The sequence below is a fragment of the Vipera berus genome (assembly GCF_964194415.1).
Source record: "Vipera berus genome assembly, chromosome: 15".
NCBI classification, from domain to species: domain Eukaryota; kingdom Metazoa; phylum Chordata; class Lepidosauria; order Squamata; family Viperidae; genus Vipera; species Vipera berus.
The window spans coordinates 5,140,851-5,165,051 of NC_138218.1; the positions used below are offsets into that span (position 1 = coordinate 5,140,851).

Consider the following 24,201-nt stretch of genomic DNA (forward strand, 5'->3'; position numbering starts at 1 on the left):
CCTTTGTTACGGGAATCGCCGAAGTTGTTAAAAGTCGTTCGGAAGTGAATCCCGTTCCCAGCTGACTTCGCTTGTCAGGAGGTCACAAAAGGGGATCCCGACTCACATACACACACACACACACACGCACGCACACACACGGCGGACGCTGCCCCCCCCATCGTAAATACGAGCCAGTTGCCAAATGTCTGAATTTTGATCACGTGATGGCGTCGTTGTAACTTTCAGTGAACTAAACGTACGCCCGAGGACTAACAGTAACGTCTTGAAGACCGGGCAATTTCATAAAAGTGTGGAAAAGTCCCACCGGGGTAGGAAAAAGTTCTCCTTCCCCCCCCCACGTGTTAATGTTGGGTTTTACGTTTTGCGGCGAAAGGGGAAAGAGAATCCAACCTGGGGGTCTGTCGGTGGAGAGACAAAGACACACAAGGCAGAAGATGCTTAAGCCAGCAAATCTCCAGAGGGGCTATTTAGAGGTGAAAATGGTTTTCAGGCTGGCTATAATAGGGCCATTTCAGTGGGGGGGAGACATGGGGGGAGGAGGGATTTCCCGGGATTTCTAAGACAAGAAAGAATGCCCTAAGTGTAAAATAAAAGTTCAAATTGGCGCAAAGATTAGAGGTGCATCAACTTCCCCTCTGAAGCACTTAAGAGTCACTTTTGAATCTCTGAACTTGGATTCAGGGCTAGGTGTCCGTGTACTTGTGTGTGTGTGTGTGTGTGTGTGTGTTGTGTGCATGTGCATTTCTTTTTTTCTTTCTTTTTTTTTTGGCGGGTGCCGTTTCCCTTGCAGACGAACCAAAATGTGAAACCTGAGGCGTCTGGGGTGTTTGCAGGTTCTACTGAACAAAATTCAAAATCGCAGAGCCCGGATCTCTGTACGAATGTCGGGCGCGCCCATGTTCCCCTACCAGGCAGACCAAACACACGCCAAGCCCAGGGACGAAGGTGGGTGGAAGTTTCATCCAAGAACGCAACAATTGCGTTGTAGGGAAAGTGGAGGGAGGGGTGTGTGTGTGTGTGTGGTGTGCGCACGCAATTATTTGGTGAAGATTGAAGCTGTCACTTGGACAATCTGTGAAGTGGGGGGGGGCAGAGAAAGAGAGACAATCACACTTCTTCACAAGTCGAAGGTGTTAATAACAGGCGAAGCCCCCCCCCTTCAAATACCAGGGTGATGGGACTCTCTCATCCCCCACATCCTCTGCACACACACAAACACACACACCAAGCCTTGCATCACACGAGGAACCTTTATCCAGCGGTATGATGGGCAGCCAATAAATTTGATAAATTGAATGAATGAATGAATGAATGAATGAATGAATGAATGAATGAATGAATCAATCAATCAATCAATCAATCAAGATAGCTGAGCCAAGGAGAGGAAGTTTAATCCCCTGTCTGGATAGTTCAGCCCCAAAGCTGCAACTTTTCTAACTGCTTTTTTCCAGGGGGGGGTCTCCTTCAAAACCAAATTGCTCCCCCAATTCCCTAAGCAGTTAGCACCGGAATGGAGATCATCGGGACCCAGATTAAACAGGCCAAACAACGAGGCTAGGAGAGGCAAGAAGGGCCCAATCCACCAGCCCGAGGCATGCTGGGTAACATGGGGGGGTGGCTAGCCTTCTAAGCCATCCTTAAACATATTCCCACCCCCACCCCCCGCTCCACAAAATCAAAGGAGACCTGGAGTGATGCTTGCAAGGTTTGCAACAGGAACCCGAGGGAGAGGGGGAGGGGGTCTCTGCCCCCAAACGGAGACCAGATTCACACAACACATCCTAAGCTAAGGAAAAGAGGTTGTTCCTGGCTCTGTCTTTGTGGGGGTCGGGGGGGGGGGGTCAGGGGGAAGGAAGTCCAGCATGTATGAACCGAGCCTTAGCATTAACCCAAATTAACCCTGGTTGATTTGTCTGGACAACTGCCGGTTTAAAATCGACCCGTAGCCTTAGTTAAGACTTTAGATTGAGGTTGAGCGAGTTGTCAGAATGGGGTGCCTGCGCAACTCTTCCGTCTTGCTCCAAGCCAAGGGTTTAACCCCACCCCACCCCAGGGAAAGAAAAAAAGAGAGAGAGAGAGAGAGAGAGAAAGGAGCGACAGAAAAACAAGAGGAGAAATAGTAACTGGCTTAGCCAGGCAGTTGCGTACAGCAAACCTCAAATCTGCGGCAGCTTTCCCAGAGATGGACACCAGGGCCAATCAGCCACAGCCGGCTCAGGCAGAGGGCAAGAGGGTCCAGAGTCCCCCCCCCCGTGGGCTGGACGTGGCATTTCCCAGCAATCCCCAGAACTAAGGTTTGATTCCGGGGGGGGGGGGGGCATTTCTGCTTCTCAAGTCAATGTCTGATTCTCTCTCCCACTTACTCGATTCTCTCTCCCACTTACTCGCCATTGTCCACACACAACTATTGTGATTAAGAGGGCAAAGGAGCATCCTCCGGAGGTGGGGGTGGGGTGGGGGCTTTCCAAGAAGCCTCCAGCCACTGGCCTTGCCCAGCACATCTAGGGAGGGGGGGGGAAAGACACCCCCCACACACACACTGCAAGGAGGAGAAGCAATCCTCTCGACCTGCCTATAGTCCGCCATGGTGCTACTCTTTGAGCGCAACAGGAACCATTTCATTATCCAACTAGGGAACTTCCTCCATTGTTGGCCAGGGGAGGGGGTGTACCTTGTTTGCCCCGAGTCTGGAAAAGACCCCCCCAGAGGAGCAGAGCACACCCCCTTGTCTCTCCCCACTCCAAAAAAAATTCATATTCGTTCAAGCCATGCTTAGCGCTCTCTCCTAGCCTTAGAATTTGGACCTCAAGGATCGGTCAGGCTAAGAGGCTTCGGTTGGAATTCTCTGCAGAGCCTGCAGGGACCCTTCCCCTATTTCCATAAGGCAGGGGAGATTCCCTGCTCTCCACTGATGTCCATCCATCCCGGTCTCACCTTTCTCCAGAAGTGATATAACATACCTGGTTAGCCAGGGATTAAATTACACGGAGCAGGGATGGTGTCACCTAGTTTGGGCCGTGAAAGGTCTGCAAGAAAACCACCCAGCTCCGAGAGCACCAAGGAGCCCACAGCCCTCCTCCGTCTCTTCCTCTGCCTCCTCCTCTTCCTCCCCCTCTTCTTCTCTGTCTCCTCCTCCTCTTCCTCCACCTCTTCTTCTTCTCTATCTCCTCCTCTTGCTCCCACACACCCCACTCCTTTCTAGTTCTGATGATGTTACCTAGTTGGGTCATGAGACGTCTGTAAGAAAACAACCAAGATGAGATAGCACCACAGTCCTCCTCCTCCTCCTCCTCCTCCTCCTCCTCTCTGCAAAATCCACTCTCTCCTAGCACTGATGGTGTCACCTAGTTTGGGTAATGAAAGGTCTGCAAGAAAACCACCCAGCTCAGAGAGCACCAAGGACCCCACAATCCTTCCTCCTCTTCCTCCTCCTCCTCCTCCTCCTCCTCTCTGCAAACCCCCCTCCCTTCTACCACTGATGATGTATCCTAGTCAGGTAATGAAGCATCTCCAAGAAAACCACCCAGCTCAGAGAGCACCAAGGACCCCACAATCCTTCCTCCTCCTCCTCCTCCTCCTCCTCCTCCTCCTTAAAGTCCACTCCCTTCTACCACTGATGATGTATCCTAGTCAGGTAATGAAGCATCTCCAAGAAAACCACCCAGCTCAGAGAGCACCAAGGACCCCACAATCCTTCCTCCTCCTCCTCCTCCTCCTCCTCCTCCTCCTCCTCCTCCTTAAAGTCCACTCCCTTCTACCACTGATGATGTATCCTAGTCAGGTAATGAAGCATCTCCAAGAAAACCACCCAGCTCAGAGAGCACCAAGGACCCCACAATCCTTCCTCCTCCTCCTCCTCCTCCTCCTCCTCTCCATTCTAGCGCTGACGACATTATCTAGTTCAGGTTGGGAAACGTCTGCAAGAAAACTCAAGGACCCCCTCAGTTCAACCCTCAGCTACAAATATTCTCCTGTATTGATTAAACGGGACACTAAGCATGGCAGAGGCAGAAGGTCGGGACTCTCCTCCAGAAGAACTGATGCCCCTTGTCTCCCCCTCCCCAAACGGGGGTGAGTGGTGGCTGCGTGCCTGCAAATCTTCTCCAGGCCTTGACACCTCATCTCGGGCCCGCTTAGCGTGGCTATTTATGGCCCTCCAGCTTGACCTCTGCTCGGAGGCTCCCCCGTCCATAAACAAGCATCCCGAAGACCCTCTTTGGCCTGGAGTTATTAGCCGAGCCTCCGAAGGCCAGCCGCGACAGTAACCCAGTAACCCTCGGCGTGGCAGGGACGGTGCGTCGCTCTGGCCCAGATGATGGGCAGGCAGTAAGGGGGTCTCTCTCTCTCTCTCTCTCTCTCTCTCTCTCTCTCTCTCTCTCTCGTTTGTCACCCGCCCGGCTGACAGAATTACGGGCCTTTAAATGAAACCATCTATCTGGAGCAAGCCGAATCTCTCTGCAGTCCAGAGGCATGCCGAATATTGCCTGGGACCTAGATGTCAAGAGGGTAATTAGACCCACGGCAAGGCAATCGTCTCTTGGCCTTCGTCAGGGAAGGCGCCAACTCGCTCCCCCCACTCTTGCCCCCTACCACCGACCCCAGGGACCTTGGAGTCATTGTTTGGGGAGGGTTGAGGACAAAGTCCTGTCGTTCCTGTTCTGTTTTTGCTTTTCTCTCTCTCTCTCTCTCTCTCTCTCTTTCTTCTTCTTCTTCTTCTTCTTCTTCTTCTTCTTCTTCTTCTTCTCCTTCTCCTTCTCCTTCTCCTTCTTCTTTAATTTAGCTCTTCCTTTGGGACGGAGACAATAGGAAGCTTTCAAAGGCACCAAACCTTGCAGGAAGCAAGGGCGGGGAGGGGGGGGCGCGTTAGGACTGCAAAAATCTATCCTTGATAAGAGAATCTCTCCGAAAAGTAGCTCTTAGGGTTTCCTGGTTTCAAGGTTATTCCTTTAGTCGGGTCCCAGAGCTGCAATCCTAAGAGAGTGATTTTATTTTTCCCCCACCCACCCATTCTCTATCTCTTCACTGTCATGTTGGAGGGGGCTGCCAGAAAGATGAGGAGGGGGGGTCAACGTCTTCTCCAAAGCACCGGAAGGCAGGACAAGAAGCGACGGATGCAAACCGATCAAGGAGAGAAGCAACCTGGAATGGAGGAGAAACTTCCTAACGGTGAGGACAGTGAACCGGTGGAACAGCTTGCCACCCGAAGTCGTCGTGGGTGCTCCATCGCTGGAGGCTTTTTAGAAGAGACTGTGTAAAAGGGTATAGGGTCCCCCTGCCTGAGTAGGGGGTTGGATTAGAAGGCCTCCGAGGTCCCTTCTAACTCTTATTATTCTATGTTCTAATGATTAGGGGGGACATGATAGCGGCGTTCCAATATCTAAGGCGCTGCCACAAAGATGAAGGGGTCAACATATTCTCCAAAGCAACAGAGGGAAGGACGAGAAGCAACGGTTGGAAATGAATCAAGGAGAGAAGCAACCTGGAATTAAGGAGAAACTTCCTTAACAGTGAGAACGATTAACCAGTGGAACAGCTTGCCACCAGAAGTCGTGAATGCTCCATCACTGGAGGCTTTTAAGAAGAGACTGGACAGTCACTTGTCTGAAATGGTAGATGGTCTCCTGATTGAGCAGGGGGTTGGACTAGAAGATCTCAAAGGGAGGAGGAGGAGATGATGATGATGATGATGATTAAATTTTTATTCATAAAACATGAAACTCAGTCAACTGAACACTCAAATTGACTGGCACTAATGGTTGACACGGGTTGCTGCCAGCATTATTATTATTATTATTATTATTATTATTATTATTATTATTATTATTATTATTATTATTATTATTATTATTATATTATTATTATTATTATTATTATTATTATTATTTTATTATTATTATTATTATTAAACTTTTATTCATAAAACATGAAACTCAGTCAACTGAACACTCAAATTGACTAGTCTGGCACTAATGGTTGACACGGGTTGCTGCCAGCATCATCATCATCATCATCATCATCATCATCATCATCATCACTACTACATTATTATTATTATTATTATTATTATTATTATTATTATTATTATTATTATTATTTTATTATTATTATTAAACTTTTATTCATAAAACATGAAACTCAGTCAACTGAACACTCAAATTGACTGGTCTGGCACTAATGGTTGACACGGGTTGCTGCCAGCATCATCATCATCATCATCATCATCATCATCACTACTACATTATTATTATTATTATTATTATTATTATTATTATTATTATTATTATTATTATTATTATTATTTTATTATTATTATTATTAAACTTTTATTCATAAAACATGAAACTCAGTCAACTGAACACTCAAATTGACTGGTCTGGCACTAATGGTTGACACGGGTTGCTGCCAGCATCATCATCATCATCATCATCATCATCATCATCACTACATTATTATTATTATTATTATTATTATTATTATTATTATTATTATTATTATTATTATTATTTTGATGTTTCCCTTCCTTATGTGTTCATGAGCTTGGTCTTTTGGATGCTGAGAGACCAAAATCCTCTCTTTCTTCCTTGATTTTTCTGGATCAGATGTTCCAGGCCTTCTTTGTTTTCTGAGAGGAGAATGCTACGGTCAGCATATTATATTGAAGATGGTTCAGGAGACTTCCACCAAGTTTTCCCCCAATTTTTGATTCTTCCTCCTCGTGATCGTTTCAGCATACAGGATGTCTCCACTTACAACTCTCTCCTTTCCCTCCGCGTGGGGTTTTCCAAAGGCAGGCATTGTTTTTTCCTTGCCACACGGGTGTGCAACCTACGGCCCCCCCCCCTCAACCGCTTCTGGCCCTTGACCCAGTATCAAACATCCTTCCCAGAAGAGCAGCTCAGGTTTCTGCTGAAGATTCAGTGACCCTCAGAATCTGGAGGTTCTTGAGAGAAGGAAAGCTGCATAGAGCTGGAAGGGGCCTCAGAGGTCTTCTAGTCCAGCCCCCTGCTCAAGCAGGAGAACCTAGACCATCTCAAACAAGTGCCTGCCCAGTCTCTTCTTAAAGACCTCCAGTGACGGAGCAGCCACAACGTCTGGTGGCAAGCCGTTCCGCTGGTTAATGGTCCTCGCGGTTAGGAAGCTTCTCCTTAATTCCAGGTTGCTTCTCTCCTCGGTTAGTTTCCATCCGTTGCTTCTTGTCCTGCCTTCGGGTGCTTTGGGAAACAGGTGGACCCCCTCCTCTTCTTTGTGGCAGCCCCCTCAAATACAGCTAGTCCCTGACGTTCGGTCATGACTCAGCCCAAAATTTCCGTCCTTAAGCGGGACCTTGGTTAGCTGAGTTTTGCCCCCTTTTATGACATTTTTTGCCTCGGTTCTTAAGTGAATCACTGCAGCTGGTAAGTTTTTTTTTTAATCCCATTTATATCCCGCCCTTCTCCGAAGACTCAGGGCGGCTTACAAGCTTAGCAGTAGCCTTCATTCTATGTATATGCCTGCTTATTAGGGCTTTCGCCCCCCTTCCCCCCAAGCGGCATTATTACAAAGTCAGCTTCATTGCCCCCAACAATCTGGGTCCTCATTTTACCTACCTGGGAAGGATGGAAGGCTGAGTCAACCTTGAGCCTGGTGGGACTCGAACCTGCAACCTGGTTGATAAGGGAATCTGGTTTTTCCCCACACACACACTTCCTGACTTTGCGTATCAGACGGTCACAAAAAGTGACCACATGACGACCTGCCTTCAGGTGCTTTGGGGAATCATTTGACACCCCCCCCCCCTCTTCTCTCTGACAGCCGCTTCATGTCCCCCCTGGGGGAGGAAGACACAAAATCCACACCTCGTTGTCACTCAACAAGGTGACCCAACTCTTAAGCTCTATCCTTTTTCTCCTGGGTTTCCCAGCTCAGATGTCCGAAATCTCCGCATCAGCAGAAAACTCATCCTAACCCTGAACAAACCGAAAGAGACCAAGTTAAGCTGGCTTGTTGGTCGGCACAGTCAAGACAAGCCCTTGGTTTACGGCCACAGCTGGCCCCCGGGAAGTTTTGTTACCAATCCAAGGCAGTTCACGAAATGAGTCGCGCCTGACGTTTACCACCTTTTCTGCCACTGACGCTCAGCCTGAAGCCGGCGGTCACTAAACGAATCAAAGCTTCCCCCCCCCCCCCGTCATTAAAGGTAGAAGAGAAAGAAGACTCGGCTGTGTTTTAAAACACGGCATCCTTTTTATCAATGGATGGAGAAACGGGTTAGAGAGAAAGGAACGCGATGTGTACTGCGCAACAGTGAATATAGGAAAAGGAAGACTGTTGAGCGATTAACTAACATGTTTATGAGAATGCAGAAATTAATTATTATTCGTTGTTCTTTAAATACATGAACCCAGACAACATGCTGTTGGCTAAATATTAAGAATATTGTTTCAAAAAATCCTTACCCCAACCCCATCCCTAATCCTATAAAAAATTATATGTGTGTGTGTGTGTGTGTGTACACACACACACACACCTTCCCCCGTTGACTTTGCCTGTTGGAGGTCAGCTGGGAAGGTCATAAATAGCCATTGTGTGATCCCGGGACGTCGCAACTGTCCGCAAAGATGTTGCAATGGTCATACGTGTGAGGAACGGTCGTAAGTCACTTTTTATTTTTATTTTTTGTAACTTCTAACAGTTGTAAGTTGAGGGTTCCCTGTACAAACCAGCAGGGACAGTCCTGATCCTGTGGTATTATTATTATTATTATTATTATTATTATTATTATTATTATTATTATTATTAATTTGTTTGTTTTATATACCGCCCTTCTCCCGGAGGACTCAGGGCGGTGTACAGAGCAATAAAGTAAAGCATTATTATTATTATTATTATTATTATTATTATTATTATTATTATTATTATTATTATTATTATTTTATTGTTGTTATTATTATTATTATCATTATCATTATCATTATTATTATTATTATTATTATTTTATTGTTGTTGTTATTATTATTATTATCATTATCATTATCATCATTATCATTATTATTATTATTATTATTATTATTATTATTAAATCTGACTATCCATTTTCCCTCCTTGCCAGTGATTATTCTCTGCAACCTTTCCTGCAAATTCTGCCAGCTCATTCTCACCACCGCAAGACAATTTCCACGTCAATTTTCTTTTTTTGTTTTCGTTTTAATTGCGTGGCCTTCCTCCCCCAGACCCCTACACTGCCACCCACCAATTTTGGGGCCGGCAGAAAATGTTTGAAAGCAGGTTAATAAACTTAGGAAAGAAAGAAAGGGCCTTTTTTAAAAAAAAAAACAAAAAAACAACACCCGATGCCCATTAATGTAGTTGCCTTGCTGTGATTGTGAGGTTTTTTTCAGCTCCGTAGCTCCCACCCACTCACCCACCAGACTCTTGGGGGGAAGCTAACAAAAACACCACATTTGCACAACCCTTGGAAATAGTCAACGGTTAAAATCATAATAAAGTTGCTTAGGAATAGAATCCCTTCTGCCTGGGCATTTTTTTTTTACTATTATTATTTTTTTGATCCTGCTTCAAAGTTGGAGGAATGAATTGTGGCCTTGAAAACAGGTGTTGAAGCTGAATCCTCCCCCTCTCCGTCTCTGTCTCTGTCTCTCTCTTACACACACACACACACACACACACACACATATGTATACAGAGAGAACACCCACCCCACAGCTGTTTTGGGCTCACCACGTTGCTCATCCTCCTGGCGGGATGAGTACCGATCACTCAGGGCGGTTCAAAAAAAGTTGTCTAACATGTATCCTAATTTACAGTCTAAATGTTGGAGATGTGGTATTTTTTATTTTTATTTTTATTTTTATTCCATTTATATCCCGCCCTTCTCCGAAGACTCAGGGCGGCTTACAAGCTTAGCAGTAGCCTTCATTCTATGTATATGCCTGCTTATTAGGGCTTTCACACACACACCCCAAGCGGCATTATTACAAAGTCAGCTTAATTGCCCCCCAACAATCTGGGTCCTCATTTTACCTACCTCGGAAGGATGGAAGGCTGAGTCAACCTTGAGCCTGGTGGGACTCGAACCTGCACTAATTGCAGGCAGCTGGTGTTACTTAAGGAGGCATTAGCCCACTGCGCCGCCAAGGTAGTTTAGAAGCCACCTATTTTCACATGTGGTGGACTTGTAGAAATATAAAAGCTTTTTGGATCAAAATTTGGTGGAACATTCAAAAGATTTTTAAGAGAAAGAAAAAGTTTTCTCCGCAATTGTTTTTATTGGGTATTGTTGTAGATTGTGATGTTAAAGAAACTAACTTGATGTTGAACATGATAACGGCAGCACGGTTACTGGTGGGACAATATTGGAAGAAGGATAGTTTGCCCACTATAGAAGAATGGGTGTTTAAAGTTTCGAATCTTGCAGAAATGTCTAAGATTTCTGCTTATTTGAAGGATCATTCACAGGAAAGATATATTTCAGTTTGGAGGAGATGGATAGATTATATTCAGAACAAATATGGGACTAAAAAGTTCCATTTAGCTTATGAGTAGATTTTAGTGGGATATTGTTATTGGTACGTTGTTTGTAGTTATGTTAAAGGGGAGTTAAAGCACATTATGAATTTGGTTAATTGTATATTATGCATAATTTTTATTTAGAATATGATTATTGTAACTATAATCCTGTATTTAGCTCTGGGAAGTGGGGGGGGGGAAGTGGGCGGGTTTGGGGTGGGGGGGATTTGGGGATATATTGTAAAACTTTGTTTTTGTAAAACTCTTTAATAAAAAAAAACTTGGTTTTGTCTCTATGGCGTCAGGAGGTACAAAGGAACTCCCCCCCCCGCAGCCGAAGTCTGCACCCCAGCAAAGTTTGTGTAGGAATTTTGAGTGAGGAAGAGGTTGTGGGATGGGAAAAACAAAACAGAAGGGATCTGGGGTTGCAAAAGCAAGTTTGGGGCAGGGGTGGGGGGGAAACCTATTTGAAGAAGACTTTTAGGACCCCTCTAGTAAATTAATTAGTCTGTATTGAATTGCCAGAAAAAGTTTTATTAGTATTATTGGTCCACCAGTAAATTTATGAAGCTGTGTGAAAGCCACACTGGTAAAAGTTTTACCAGAGCTTTTTTTTTTAAAACAAATTCCCGTTGAAAAGAAAAGAGAAGAGAAGAGAAGAGAAGAGAAGAGAAGAGAAGAGAAGAGAAGAGAAGAGAAGAGAAGAGAAGGAAGGAAGGAAGGAAGGAAGGAAGGAAGGAAGGAAGGAAGGAAGGAAGGAAGGAAGGAAGGAAGGAAGGAAGGAAGGAGATGGACAAAGGGGCAATATATAAGTCTGAGTGCTATTGATTGGGAAGGAAGGAAAGAAGGAAGGAAGGAAGGAGGGAAGGAAAGAAGGAAGGAAGGAAAGAAGGAAGGAAGGAAGGAAGGAAGGAAGGAAGGAAGGAAGGAAGGAAGGAAGGAAGGAAAGAAGGAAGGAAGGAAGGAGATGGACAAAGGGGCAATATATAAGTCTGAGTGCTATTGATTGGGAACGAAGGAAAGAAGGAAGGAAGGAAGGAAGGAAGGAAGGAAGAAAGGAAGGAAGGAAGGAAGGAAGGAAGGAAGGAAGGAAGGAAGGAAGGAAGGAAGGAAGGAAGGAAGGAAGGAAGGAAAGAGATGGACAAAGGAGCAATATATAAGTCTGAGTGCTATTGATTGGGAAGGAAGGAAAGAAGGAAGGAAGGAAGGAAGGAAGGAAGGAAGGAAGGAAGGAAGGAAGGAAGGAGATGAGAATGAGGATTAGGAAAGTGAAGGAAAGAAGGAGAGAATGAGATGTAGGAAGGAAGAAAGGAGATAGAATAAGATGAAGGAAGGAAGGAGAGGCAGAGAGGGAGGGAAGGAAGGAGGGAGGGAGGGAGAAAGCAAGGAAGGAGATGAGAGAGGAAGGAAAGAAGGAAGGAGATGGGAATGAGAGGAAAGAAGGATGACAGGAATGAGAAGGAAGGAAGGAGATGGATGGATGGATGGATGGATGGATGGATGGGAAGGAAGGAAAAAAGGAAGGAAGGAAGGAGAGGCAGAGAGGGAGGGAAGGAAGGAGGGAGAAAGCAAGGAAGATGATGAGAAGGAAAGAAGCAACACTTCCCAACAGAAATTGTGCACTCTCCTTGGCGGAAGTATCTTTTGCATGAAGGGGCAGAGATTTCAGGCTGGAAGACAAGCCTGTTAGCCAATGAAACCTCCAGGCACAGGGGCAGTCTACCCCCAAATAGGGAAAGGGACGCAGACAAAAAAAAAAGGACGGGGCAGGGGCTGGTCTTGCCCTGGGGAGAAGAGGAATTTGGGGCAGAACAGACAAACTCCGCTAGATACACAAATGCCTTGGACACAAGTCCTGCAGGATGAGACCTCTTTCCTGGGACCACAGTGCATCCTGGAGCTGCACATTCTTTTGTCCACCACACACAAACACACCCGTCAATTTCTCCTTCCTGTCCCACAAAAAAGCAGCTACAACGGAGAGAGCCGGCCGGCCCGGCCCTCTCCAGCTGGCCTTCTCCAGGTGTGGGGCAACATCTGGAGGTCCCTCTGTCCTTGAGCTCTCTTCCTGGGGCAGACCTTGCCCCTAAGGCTGGACACCCCCCAACTTCAGAACCCAAGAAATGCCCCCTCGCCCCCGCCCACCACAGTTCCCCACCAATCCTTGACTCGGCATATCAAGCCTGGGTACCAGCTGGTCACACAAAGCCAACCCCATTCACACATGGGGAAACAGAGGCACACCCCATCTCAGGAAAGCCCCCCCCCCCCGCTTCGGTTCTCCGGATGTCTTCTCTGAGGCTGCCTTAGAAAGAAAACCCAGTAATGGTTCCAGTTCAGGTTCCCAGCACTGGCTCCAGCCAAGGCCTCTCCCCAGGAAGCCCCATGCTCCCCAGCCAGTGAGGCTGGGGACGATGGGCTCCCAGGCCTGAGACAGCTGCAGAACCTGCCCCCACGGGCTCTCTCCAGGAAGCCCCATGCTGCCCGGCCAGTGAGGCTGGGGACGATGGGCTTCCCGGCCTGAGACAGCTGCAGAACCTGCCCCCACGGGCTCTCCCCAGGAAGCCCCATGCTGCCCAGCCAGTGAGGCTGGGGACGATGGGCTTCCCGGCCTGAGACAGCTGCAGAACCTGCCCCCACGGGCTCTCCCCAGGAAGCCCCATGCTGCCCAGCCAGTGAGGCTGGGGACGATGGGCTTCCCGGCCTGAGACAGCTGCAGAACCTGCCCCCAAGGGCTCTCTCCAGGAAGCCCCATGCTCCCCGGCCAGTGAGGCTGGGGACGATGGGCTTCCCGGCCTGAGACAGCTGCAGAACCTGCCCCCACGGGCTCTCCCCAGGAAGCCCCATGCTGCCCAGCCAGTGAGGCTGGGGACGATGGGCTTCCCGGCCTGAGACAGCTGCAGAACCTGCCCCCAAGGGCTCTCTCCAGGAAGCCCCATGCTGCCCGGCCAGTGAGGCTGGGGACGATGGGCTTCCCGGCCTGAGACAGCTGCAGAACCTGCCCCCACGGGCTCTCCCCAGGAAGCCCCATGCTGCCCAGCCAGTGAGGCTGGGGACGATGGGCTTCCCGGCCTGAGACAGCTGCAGAACCTGCTTTAGACCAGCACTCCGCCCAGGAAGCCCAGAGGCTGGGGACGATGGGTTTCTCCGGTCTGAGACACTTGGAGGAACGCGCCAGGGGAAAGCCCCCCCCCCGTGCTGCTTTTGGGGAAAAGGGTCTCCCTCCCTCCCACCCCCACCCCAATGTGTGCGGGCGCGTGAGCGTGTGTCACCTCCAGTTCTTTGAAGAAGATGCAGCTGCGCGCCCACTCCACGATGGCGAAGAGGGTTTGGTCTGCCATCTTGCAGAGGAGTCCGAAGGCGCTCAGCTTCTCGGGGCGCCCTTTGCTCTGTTCCTGCTGCAGGCAGCTCAGGATGCGCTCCTTCAACTGCGCCTCGTCCGGCTCCAGCTGCAGCAGCTTCAGCATCACTTCGGGCACGTCCAGCGCCATCGCGGGAGAGACCCCGCCACTGCAGCCGCCCCCGCCTCCGGGATAGGGCTCCGGGAAGGGGTAGGCCGGCCCGGCCTCGTGGGCAGGGTGGGCAGCGTAGGGCTCCGGGAACTCGGACTTGATGGCCCGGCTGGCGAAGGGCGGGTAGTGGTAGCCGGAGACGGGCCCGGGGCCTGGCGGGCCCGGGGCGGCCAGGGCGGGGGTCCCGTAAGGGCTGCGCTGGTAGTCGACCGGGGTCATGGCAGCGGCGCTGGGTGGCGGCAGCCCCTTGGCCGGCCCGGCTGGGTGCTGGTGGTGGACCAGGCCGTGCAGGGTGGGCGGCAACCCCCCGTAGTCCACGGCCTGCACCGGCGAGACGATGGGGGGCGGCGGAGGGCCCGGCGGGGGCACCGTCTCCAGCTTGAAGCCGTTGGCCCGGATCAGCGCCTTCTTCTGCTGCTTCAGCGCCCGGTCGCGCTTGTACATCGGGCCGAACTTGTTCCTCCCGCCGCGCATTCGGTCGGCGCGCACGGCTGCAAAGAAAATGGAGCACCGGAGAGGCGTCGGGGCGGGAAGGGGGGGGCTGAGGGAGGCCGACGGAGACCCCAAGCCCTGCCCTTGAGCGGGGAAGGGCGCCCCACTCCCCCGCCTCTCAAGGGGGGTGGGTGGGTGGGATGGAGGGCAGCCCCAGAGGAAAAGGCGCCGGGCGACGGGAGGGTGCCAAGCCACTCACTTCGCTGGCTTTCCCGGGGGTGGTGGGGCTCCTCCGCCTGGCCTTCCTGCTCCCCACCCACCAACTCCCCGGCTTGGTCCTTTCAAGGCCGCGGCTGCCTTGCAACAGACGCGGCTGCCTCCCCCAGCCAGGGGATTCTGGAGCGCCTTTGCGCAGGAGGCCTCTCCGCTGCTTGGCCGGCTCTCCCTCCCTCCCAAAAGAGATCCATGAAGATTTGGGGGGGGAGAGAAAGAGAGAGAGAGAGAGAGAGAGAGAGAGAGAGAGAGAGAGAGAGAGAGAGAGAGAGAGAGAGAGAGAGAGAGACGGGAAGTTCCTTGCGGGGGGGGAAGGGGGGAGCAAAGGCAAGGCAAACACCCTTTATTCAAAGAGAATAAAGGGAAGAAATTGGGGGGGGCGGACGAAGAGTCTCGGGCAAAGTTTCGCTGCGCCCCTTCTCTTCCCCCCCCCCCGCCGCACGTCCTCCCCCAGCGCAGGTGAAGGGCGCAAGGCACCCTCCCTCCTTCGACTGAGCCCTGCTTTGCGGGTCTTCCCCCCCCCCCCCGCCCCGGCCCAACTCCCCAGAACAGCAGCCCGCATTGCAACCCACTCCAAGGATCGCGTTCACACGACGACGCGTTTCCCTGGGCTGCTCCGAAGCGTGGGTTCTTCCTATTTTCCCCTCCCTCCCTCCCTCCCCACGAGTGGAAGGTTCAAGGTTTCCCCAGCTGCCTTGGCGTCTCCCCCACCCCCCCAAAAAAGGTGGGGGTGGGGGTGTCGCGGGGCTAGCGGACCACGCCAAAAAAAAAAGGAGCCCGCGAATGGTTTTGGGGGCCCCCAAAGGAATCTTCCCCCGTTTTTGTTTTTTTTAAATGTCTGTCTCGGGGAGTTCCAAAGGCAGAAACAGGACTGGGTTAAACCCGGATTCGTGGAAGGGCAGCGAAGGAAGTCCTTGTCTTTGTTTCCAAAAGAGAGGGCCAAAGCTGGGGCCTTCATCGCGCCCCCTCCCAAGCACGCCGCCCGGACAAGAGCGGGGAGGGGGGCTGTTCGTTACAGGTGGGGGTGGGGACACCCAGGAGGCTTTGGGCAACTTTTGACGGGAGCGTCTATGGAGATTCTCAAGTCCTGGGACACACCGTGGCTTGTCCCAATTTTATTTTTATTTTTTTTTTAATTTTAATCCCATTTATATCCCGCCCTTCTCCGAAGACTCAGGGCGGCTTACAAGCTTAGCAGTAGCCTTCATTCTATGTAGATGCCTGCTTATTAGGGCTTTCGAGCCCCCCCCCCCAAGCGGCATTATTACAAAGTCAGCTTAATTGCCCCCCAACAATCTGGGTCCTCATTTTACCTACCTGGGAAGGATGGAAGGCTGAGTCAACCTGAGTCAACCTTTTGCAAGAGGCAGCTGGGACTTCTCGTGAAGACGTTTCCCTTCTCATCCCAGAAGCTTCTTCAGCTCTGACTGGATGGTTGGGGGCGCGCGGGGAGGGCGGGGGGGGGGTTCCTCGCAGACCGCTTTGTCGCTAAAAGAAGTCCAATGGCCAGCTGGCTGCAAGGAGTCTAAATCCTTCCATCTCCACCGCCCCCCCCCATCCAGTCAGAGCTGAAGAAGCTTCTTGGACTGAGAAGCGAAACGTCTTCAAAGAGAGAGAGAGGGGGGGAAGGATAATTTTTATTTAGAATATGATTATTGTAACTATAATCCTGTATTTTAGCTCTGGGAAGTGGGTGGGTTTGGGGTGGGAGGGATTTGGGGATATATTGTAAAATTTGGTTTTTGTAAAACTCTTTAATAAAAGAATACCCAAAGAAAGAGAGAGAGGGGGGGGAAGGATAATTTTTATTTAGGATATGATTATTGTAACTATAATCCTGTATTTTAGCTCTGGGAAGTGGGTGGGTTTGGGGTGGGAGGGATTTGGGGATATATTGTAAAATTTGGTTTTTGTAAACCTCTTTAATAAAAGAATACCCAAAGAAAGAGAGAGAGGGGGGGGGGGGAAGGATAATTTTTATTTAGGATATGATTATTGTAACTATAATCCTGTATTTTAGCTCTGGGAAGTGGGTGGGTTTGGGGTGGGAGGGATTTGGGGATATATTGTAAAATTTGGTTTTTGTAAACCTCTTTAATAAAAGAATACCCAAAGAAAGAGAGAGAGGGGGGGGGGGAAGGATAATTTTTATTTAGGATATGATTATTGTAACTATAATCCTGTATTTTAGCTCTGGGAAGTGGGTGGGTTTGGGGTGGGAGGGATTTGGGGATATATTGTAAAATTTGGTTTTTGTAAACCTCTTTAATAAAAGAATACCCAAAGAAAGAGAGAGAGGGGGGGGGGGGGAAGGATAATTTTTATTTAGAATATGATTATTGTAACTATAATCCTGTATTTTAGCTCTGGGAAGTGGGTGGGTTTGGGGTGGGAGGGATTTGGGGATATATTGTAAAATTTGGTTTTTGTAAACCTCTTTAATAAAAGAATACCCAAAGAAAGAGAGAGGGGGGGGGGGGAAGGATAATTTTTATTTAGGATATGATTATTGTAACTATAATCCTGTATTTTAGCTCTGGGAAGTGGGTGGGTTTGGGGTGGGAGGGATTTGGGGATATATTGTAAAATTTGGTTTTTGTAAACCTCTTTAATAAAAGAATACCCAAAGAAAGAGAGAGAGGGGGGGGGAAGGATAATTTTTATTTAGGATATGATTATTGTAACTATAATCCTGTATTTTAGCTCTGGGAAGTGGGTGGGTTTGGGGTGGGAAGGATTTGGGGATATATTGTAAAATTTGGTTTTTGTAAACCTCTTTAATAAAAGAATACCCAAAGAAAGAGAGAGAGGGGGGGGGGAAGGATAATTTTTATTTAGAATATGATTATTGTAACTATAATCCTGTATTTTAGCTCTGGGAAGTGGGTGGGTTTGGGGTGGGAGGGATTTGGGGATATATTGTAAAATTTGGTTTTTGTAAACCTCTTTAATAAAAGAATACCCAAAGAAAGAGAGAGGGGGGGGGGGAAAGGAAGTCCAGTTGCCTGGCCGGGGGAAACAAAAAAGCACTTTTGGATCGTTCCGACAACCCGTGTCCCAAACGTGGGCAGAGTGCCTGGCCTTCTCTCACCTCCGGCCCATCCCCAAACCTTTTGGGGGATCCGTTGGGGGATCCAGGCGAGAAAGCTCGTGCAGATTCCCTGCCTTACTCCCCCGGACGCCGCTTTCTTCCACCCGGGGAAGCAACTTTCGTTTTCTCGGCTTCCCAAGGTCGTTTGGACGCCGGCGCAGCCGAGTTTGCAGCTTGCCTTCGTCCGCCCGGGAAGAGGGGCGAGAACCCCCCCCCACCCACCACCCCCGGCTGAGGCTGCCCCCCACCCCCCAAGCCAGACCCGGGAGAGCTCACCTTCCAGCCTCATCCCCACGGCCAGGCACTTCTGAAAACGGCAGTAGGGACACCTTTTCCGCTGCGTCTTGTCGATCTTGCAGTTCTGGGTCTCTGTACACGTGTAGTGCTTGTTGTTCTGCACGGTCCGCTTGAAGAAGCCCTGGGGCGAGGAGAGAGGGGGTTGAGGGAGACGGAGACGGAAGGCAAGAGATCTCCTCTCCTAGATAGGGGGGAGGAGAATTTTCATTCCCCCCCCTCTAATCTGGGGATTGAAATCCCAGAATCCCCTGGTCTGTCCCGGTTGGGAGCCGGTCCAACCCATAGGGAGCAGAGGGGTTCAAAGACACACACACACACACCCTTAACTCCAAACAAACCACACCGAATTTTCAGTCCCCCCCTCTAATCTGGGGATTGAAATCCCAGAATCCCCTGGTCTGTCCCGGTTGGGAGCCGGTCCAACCCATAGGGAGCAGAGGGGTTCAAAGACACACACACACACACACACACCCTTAACTCCAAACCACACCGAATTTTCAGTCCCCCCCTCTAATCTGGGGATTGAAATCCCAGAATCCCCTGGTCTGTCCCGGTTGGGAGCCGGTCCAACCCATAGGGAGCAGAGGGGTTCAAAGACAGACAGACAGACAGACACACACACACACACACACTTAACTCCAAACCACACCGAATTTTCAGTCCCCCCCTCTAATCTGGGGATTGAAATCCCAGAATCCCCTGGTCTGTCCCGGTTGGGAGCCGGTCCAACCCATAGGGAGCAGAGGGGTTCAAAGACAGACAGACAGACAGACAGACAGACAGACAGACAGACACACACACACACACTTAACTCCAAACCACACCAAAATTTTCAGTCCCCCCCTTTAATCTGGGGATTGAAATCCCAGAATCCCCTGGTCTGTCCCGGTTGGAGCCGGTCCAACCCATAGGGAGCAGAGGGGTTCAAAGACACACACACACACCCTTAACTCCAAACAAACCACACCGAATCCCGAATCGGTTTGGCTGCGGTGCCGTTTCACGTTTTATCTTTTAGGCTAGTTGGGAACAGCATATAAAATAAAAATAAGAATTAAGAAGAATAATTTTAGAAAGTCTGCCGGCGTGTAAACGCCGCCAAAAGTCTCAAGCCGGTGAGTCGGACTCTGGATACAATTCCGCAGCTCACTGTAAGTAAAAAAAAAATGGCTACACGTTGACTCGAAAAAAGTGTCCCCCGGTTGTTGTTTTTTTGTGTTGCTTTTTTTTGGACAGGTCCGGCTCCAAATTCACACCATTTAAGACAGGACATTTTTACAGAAATTATTTAGGCCGGCCTGACCTACTGCTGCCTCTTCTCATATTATCCTCACCCCAGCCCTGCGAGGTAGGTTAACCTGGAAGAGTAGTTAAGCATGAGACCCAATCCCGAGAGGGTGGTGGTGGTGGGCGCTGCTCTCTGCCGGAATTCAGCCTTTCGTTCTCTGGCCTCAGTGCCCATCCGTGAAATGGGCTTAATCCTGGTCTGGCTAAGTGGAAGGAACGGTTGAACAGGATGCGACAATATGGCAAGAACTATTGGCTTGGTAGTCCCAAAGATGCTCGCGCTCTCTCTCTCTCTCTCTCTCTCTCTCTCTCTCTCTCTCTCTCTCTCTCTCTTCTTTTGAAGACGTTTCGCTTCTCACCCAAGAAGCTTCTGAAGAACCTCTTCAAAGAAAAGTCCAGTTGCCTCGCGGACAGGAAAAGAACAAAAAAGAACAGCATTTTTGGGACAAGTATGACCCGGATGACTTGAGAATCTTCATAGATATATTGGCTCGCTAGTTAATTATAATTATTTAAAATAAGGTTTATCAACACGAACCCGAGGGTCCTTCTTGAAAGAGGACTCGAAAGAAGATCGCGCGCGTTAATAAGAAATAATTCCGCCGATGCTAACGTGCGAATTCCCATTTTAATACGACCCCCCCGCCTCTCGATTTCCCACGCTTCGCAAAACACACACACACACACACACACAACCCGGCATTTTTTTTTCTCTCCCTTCTTTCCCTCGCCCACCCCTCAAATGCAAGGCACAGGACGAGGGTCCCCTCCGGACCAGGGGGGCCACCATTTTCACGACCCCCCTCCCCAAGCTGGAGAATCAACCAGCTCCTGTCCCTCGGATGACAGAAAAATATATCCGGAGGAATCAAAATAAGCTATTTTCTGTAAAGGCTCCACGTTTCTCTTAAAAACGAAGGCGGCGTTTTAGGGGGGGGGGACAGTCCCCTTCTTAAAAATGGGGGGGGAGGTCGTTTGGGAACGTGGCTTGCGTAAAGGACACAGCCATCTTTTCTCTCCCCCCCCCCAAGCCCACTTCGAAGAAATGCACCCGCTCGATCCGAATCAAACTAGGAAGGGGAAGGATTTTTTCCCCGCATTCGCCCCAAATCAAAATCCCTTTCCCCCCCCCAGGCCCAAAGAAACAATGGGAGCCTCCCCCGCGGCCCACTTCGGAGCGCCCCAGTTCGGCAGACCCTCCGAGGGACGAGCGGGGTGGGGGGGTGGGTGGGGGGCTCGGAAGCCCAGGAAAAGGGGGACCGACTGCCCCACCGGTTCGCTTTCGTTTCTAACCAGAGGCGCCATTTCGCCCTCTTATTTCCCACCTCGAAATATTTAGAAAAATGCCCAACCCAGAAAAAGCCCCCCCCCGGGGCGAAATTAAACTCGCGGGGTTTCATTGCCCCCTCTTTCCCCCCCCCAGATAGATAGATAGATAGATAGATAGATAGATAGATAGATAGATAGATAGATAGATAGATAGATAGATAGATGTTAAGTATTTGTCAAGGCTTTTTTGAAAGCACCTTGCTACTTAACTCTTTCATTCCTGTTTTGGCCTGTCTCAAGGCTTATCTACAGGATATAGTCAACTTATGACAGCTCATTATTTGTGCAAATTATTCAAATTGCTAATAAAGAATTTGGGAGGCTGAGATGGCCATTTCGAACTCTTTATGTTCTCATCAGTCAGTCATACCCTTTATCTGAATCTCAGGTTCGAATCTCAGATAAAGGGTATGACTGACTGATGAGAACATAAAGAGTTCGAAATGGCCATCTCAGCCTCCCAAATTCTTTATTAGCAATTTGAATGAATATATATATATATATATATATATATATATATATATATATATATATATATATATATATATATATATATATATATATATATATATATATATATATATATATATATATATATATATATATATATATATATATATATATATATATATATATATATATATATATATATATATATATATATATATATATATATATATATATATATATATATATATATATATATATATATATATATATATATATATATATATATATATATATATATATGCGCAATCGTCTCTTCCGCGTTCTTGAAATGCCGTTCCTTTCCTAGGCTGCGGATGAAGAACCGGAGGAGTTTGATTCATGCAGATTCTGCCTCCGTTTCTTTCCAAATCTTTCCTCTCTCTCTCTTTTCTCTCTCTCTCTCTCTCTCTCTCTCTCTCTCTCTCTCTCTCTCTCTCTCTCTCTCCTATTTTTTTCCTCCACCCCTTTGGTTTCTTTTCCAAAAGATAAAGAACTTTCAACTCGTTCTCTTCCCAGCAAATCTTTCGGAACGAAGCGTCAAGGAAAGAAGTGACGCCGAATTGAGGCCCGCTGCTGCTGCTTCTTAACCGGCCCCGGAAAAAATTAAAAAGATTTTTTTAAAAAACGGAGGGGGTGCGCTGATTTTAACATCTGGATCTCTAAAGCGATGGGGACGTTTTTCCCGCGGGCGGGGTGCGGAGGAATTGACGCCCGGTTGTTGTTTTTTTATTTTAAAGAGAAGCAAAGCAAAAAAAAAATCGAGAGAGAAGAGCCGAAATTCGTTGGGAATATCCACGCAATTCTGAATTTTTGAAATGGAATCTACGGTTCTGGGTCCGCGCGACAGCCTGCAGCGCCAAGGATTCCCCCCCCCCGAAAGGCTGGAGCCACGAAACGGATTCTAAGAGGGTGTAAAATAAAAATGAAATCGAATAATTCCGCGCAGAGGCAAGCAATAGCGCGGGTTTCGCTTCGACCCAGCAGCGAAAAACCTCTGCTTTAAAAACACACACACACACACACACACACACACACACAAATAAACAAACCCACGGAGGCGGAGGGTTTTTTTTTTTGCTGCTCAGACGTGCAATTGGGTCGGCCAAGGAGACCAAATTATATTTAAAAAAAAAGCCGAAGGCCGATTATTAATATTAAATTGTGATGATGATTATTCCTACTCTTCCTTGCCGTCAAGAGGGGCGGGGGGGGGAACGTAAATGGCTCCGGAGCTTGAGCTTTTTTTGATCCCGGCCTTCCTTTCCCGACCAACTCCTCTCCCGTTCGGGGGAGTGAATGAAGACCCCCCCCAAGCCCTCTCCCTCTCCGCCGTCCGAAGCTCCGAAGCCGCCAGAGGCCCGAAGGCGACTCTCTTTTGCGGGGCGCCGCCGCCGCCGCATGCCGTTCGCGACCCGCCTCCCCATTTTCCTGGCCAACGTTGATTATGATCATTCATTTCATTTCATTTCATTTCATTAAATTTATATGCCGCCCTTCTTCTCCCTGAGGACTCAGGGCGGCTCACGACAATAAAAATTTTTTTTAAAACAAACAAACACATAAGAGTTAAAAAAAAATTTAAAAAAAAGAGAATTAAACAACCAAATACGAAATTACAAAACAAGCTACTGCTAAGCTTTGTAAGCCGCCCTGAGTCTTCGGAGAAGGGCGGGATATAAACGGAATTAAAATAAATAAATAAATAAATAAATAAATAAATTTCGCCCGGTAAAAGCCTAATTAAAAATCGTAAGTCAGTCCAAGGCCTGAGTCTTCGGAAAAGGGCGGGATATAAATGGAATTACAATAAATAAATAAATAAATAAATAAATAAATAAATAAATAAATAAATACATAAATACATAAATTTCACCCGGTAAAAGCCTAATTAAAAATCGTAAGTCAGTCCGAGGCCTGAGTCTTCGGAGAAGGGCGGGATATAAATGGAATTAAAATAAATAAATAAATAAATAAATAAATTTCACCCGGTAAAAGCCTAATTAAAAATCGTAAGTCAGTCCAAGGCCTGAGTCTTCGGAGAAGGGCGGGATATAAATGGAATTAAAATAAATAAATAAATAAATAAATAAATAAATAAATAAATAAATAAATAAATAAATAAATAAATAAATAAATAAATTTCACCCGGTAAAAGCCTAATTAAAAATCGTAGTCAGTCCAAGGCCTGAGTCTTCGGAGAAGGGCGGGATATAAATGGAATTAAAATAAAGAAAGAAAGAAAGAAAGAAAGAAAGAAAGAAAGAAAGAAAGAAAGAAAGAAAGAAAGAAAGAAAGAAAGAAAGAAAGAAAGAAAGAAAGAAAGAAAGAAATTTCACCCGGTAAAAGCCTAATTAAAAATCGTAAGTCAGTCCGAGGCCCGCTTGTTCGAACAACCGGCTCGGGCTGCTGGAAGGGGTGGGGGGGGGTGGGAGAAGCTGCCGGCCCGAGCCTCCTCTGCAAGCCCCCCCTACGCCCCCTCCACCACCACCACCCCAAAAAACCCCCCACCTACCTTGCAACTTTCGCAGGTCAGCAGGCCGTAGTGGTAGCCCGAGACTTTATCCCCGCAGACGGGACACAGTTCGTCCAGGTCTTCGTCGTAGGAATAATCCATCACCTCCGCGGGCGCCTGCGGGGAAGGAGAAGCAGCGGGGCAGCGCCTGTCCGGGAGCAGCCCGGGGAAGGGGAGGGGGGGAGAGGGAGAGGGAGGGAAAAGGGGGGGAGGACCGCGGCGGGAGGGCGGGCTGGGAGGTCGCGGGAGCCCCCGACGAGCGGCGGCCGAGAGAGTGGGGCAAGGCGGCGGGCAACGGGCAGCTTTATAGCCGCGCGGACGTGGGCGCCTCCGCACCGCTTCTTCTGCGGGCGGGGACGCGGAGGAACCCCCCCCCCAGACCCAGCCCCAGCCCCAGCTCCAGCCCCCCCTCGCCGTCGGAGAAGGAGGGCACTGAGAGGGCTCCGAGCTGTCCCCGTGCGGGGTGTGTG

At 48.8% G+C, this 24,201-nt stretch overlaps 1 protein-coding gene across 1 annotated transcript in view; it reads right to left on the bottom strand.

Moving 5' to 3' along the window:
• NR5A1 (nuclear receptor subfamily 5 group A member 1) overlaps window positions 1–23,833 on the bottom strand; it is a gene marked incomplete at both ends in the record, with an annotated part of 36,267 nt that extends 12,434 nt beyond the window's left edge. The window contains 3 exons of the mRNA XM_081339557.1: window positions 13,782–14,512; window positions 18,094–18,235; window positions 23,732–23,833. Coding sequence (XP_081195683.1) covers window positions 13,782–14,512; window positions 18,094–18,235; window positions 23,732–23,833 — 975 coding nt within the window. The remainder of the gene's footprint in view (window positions 1–13,781; window positions 14,513–18,093; window positions 18,236–23,731) is intronic.
• Between the last annotated feature and the right edge of the window lie 368 nt (window positions 23,834–24,201).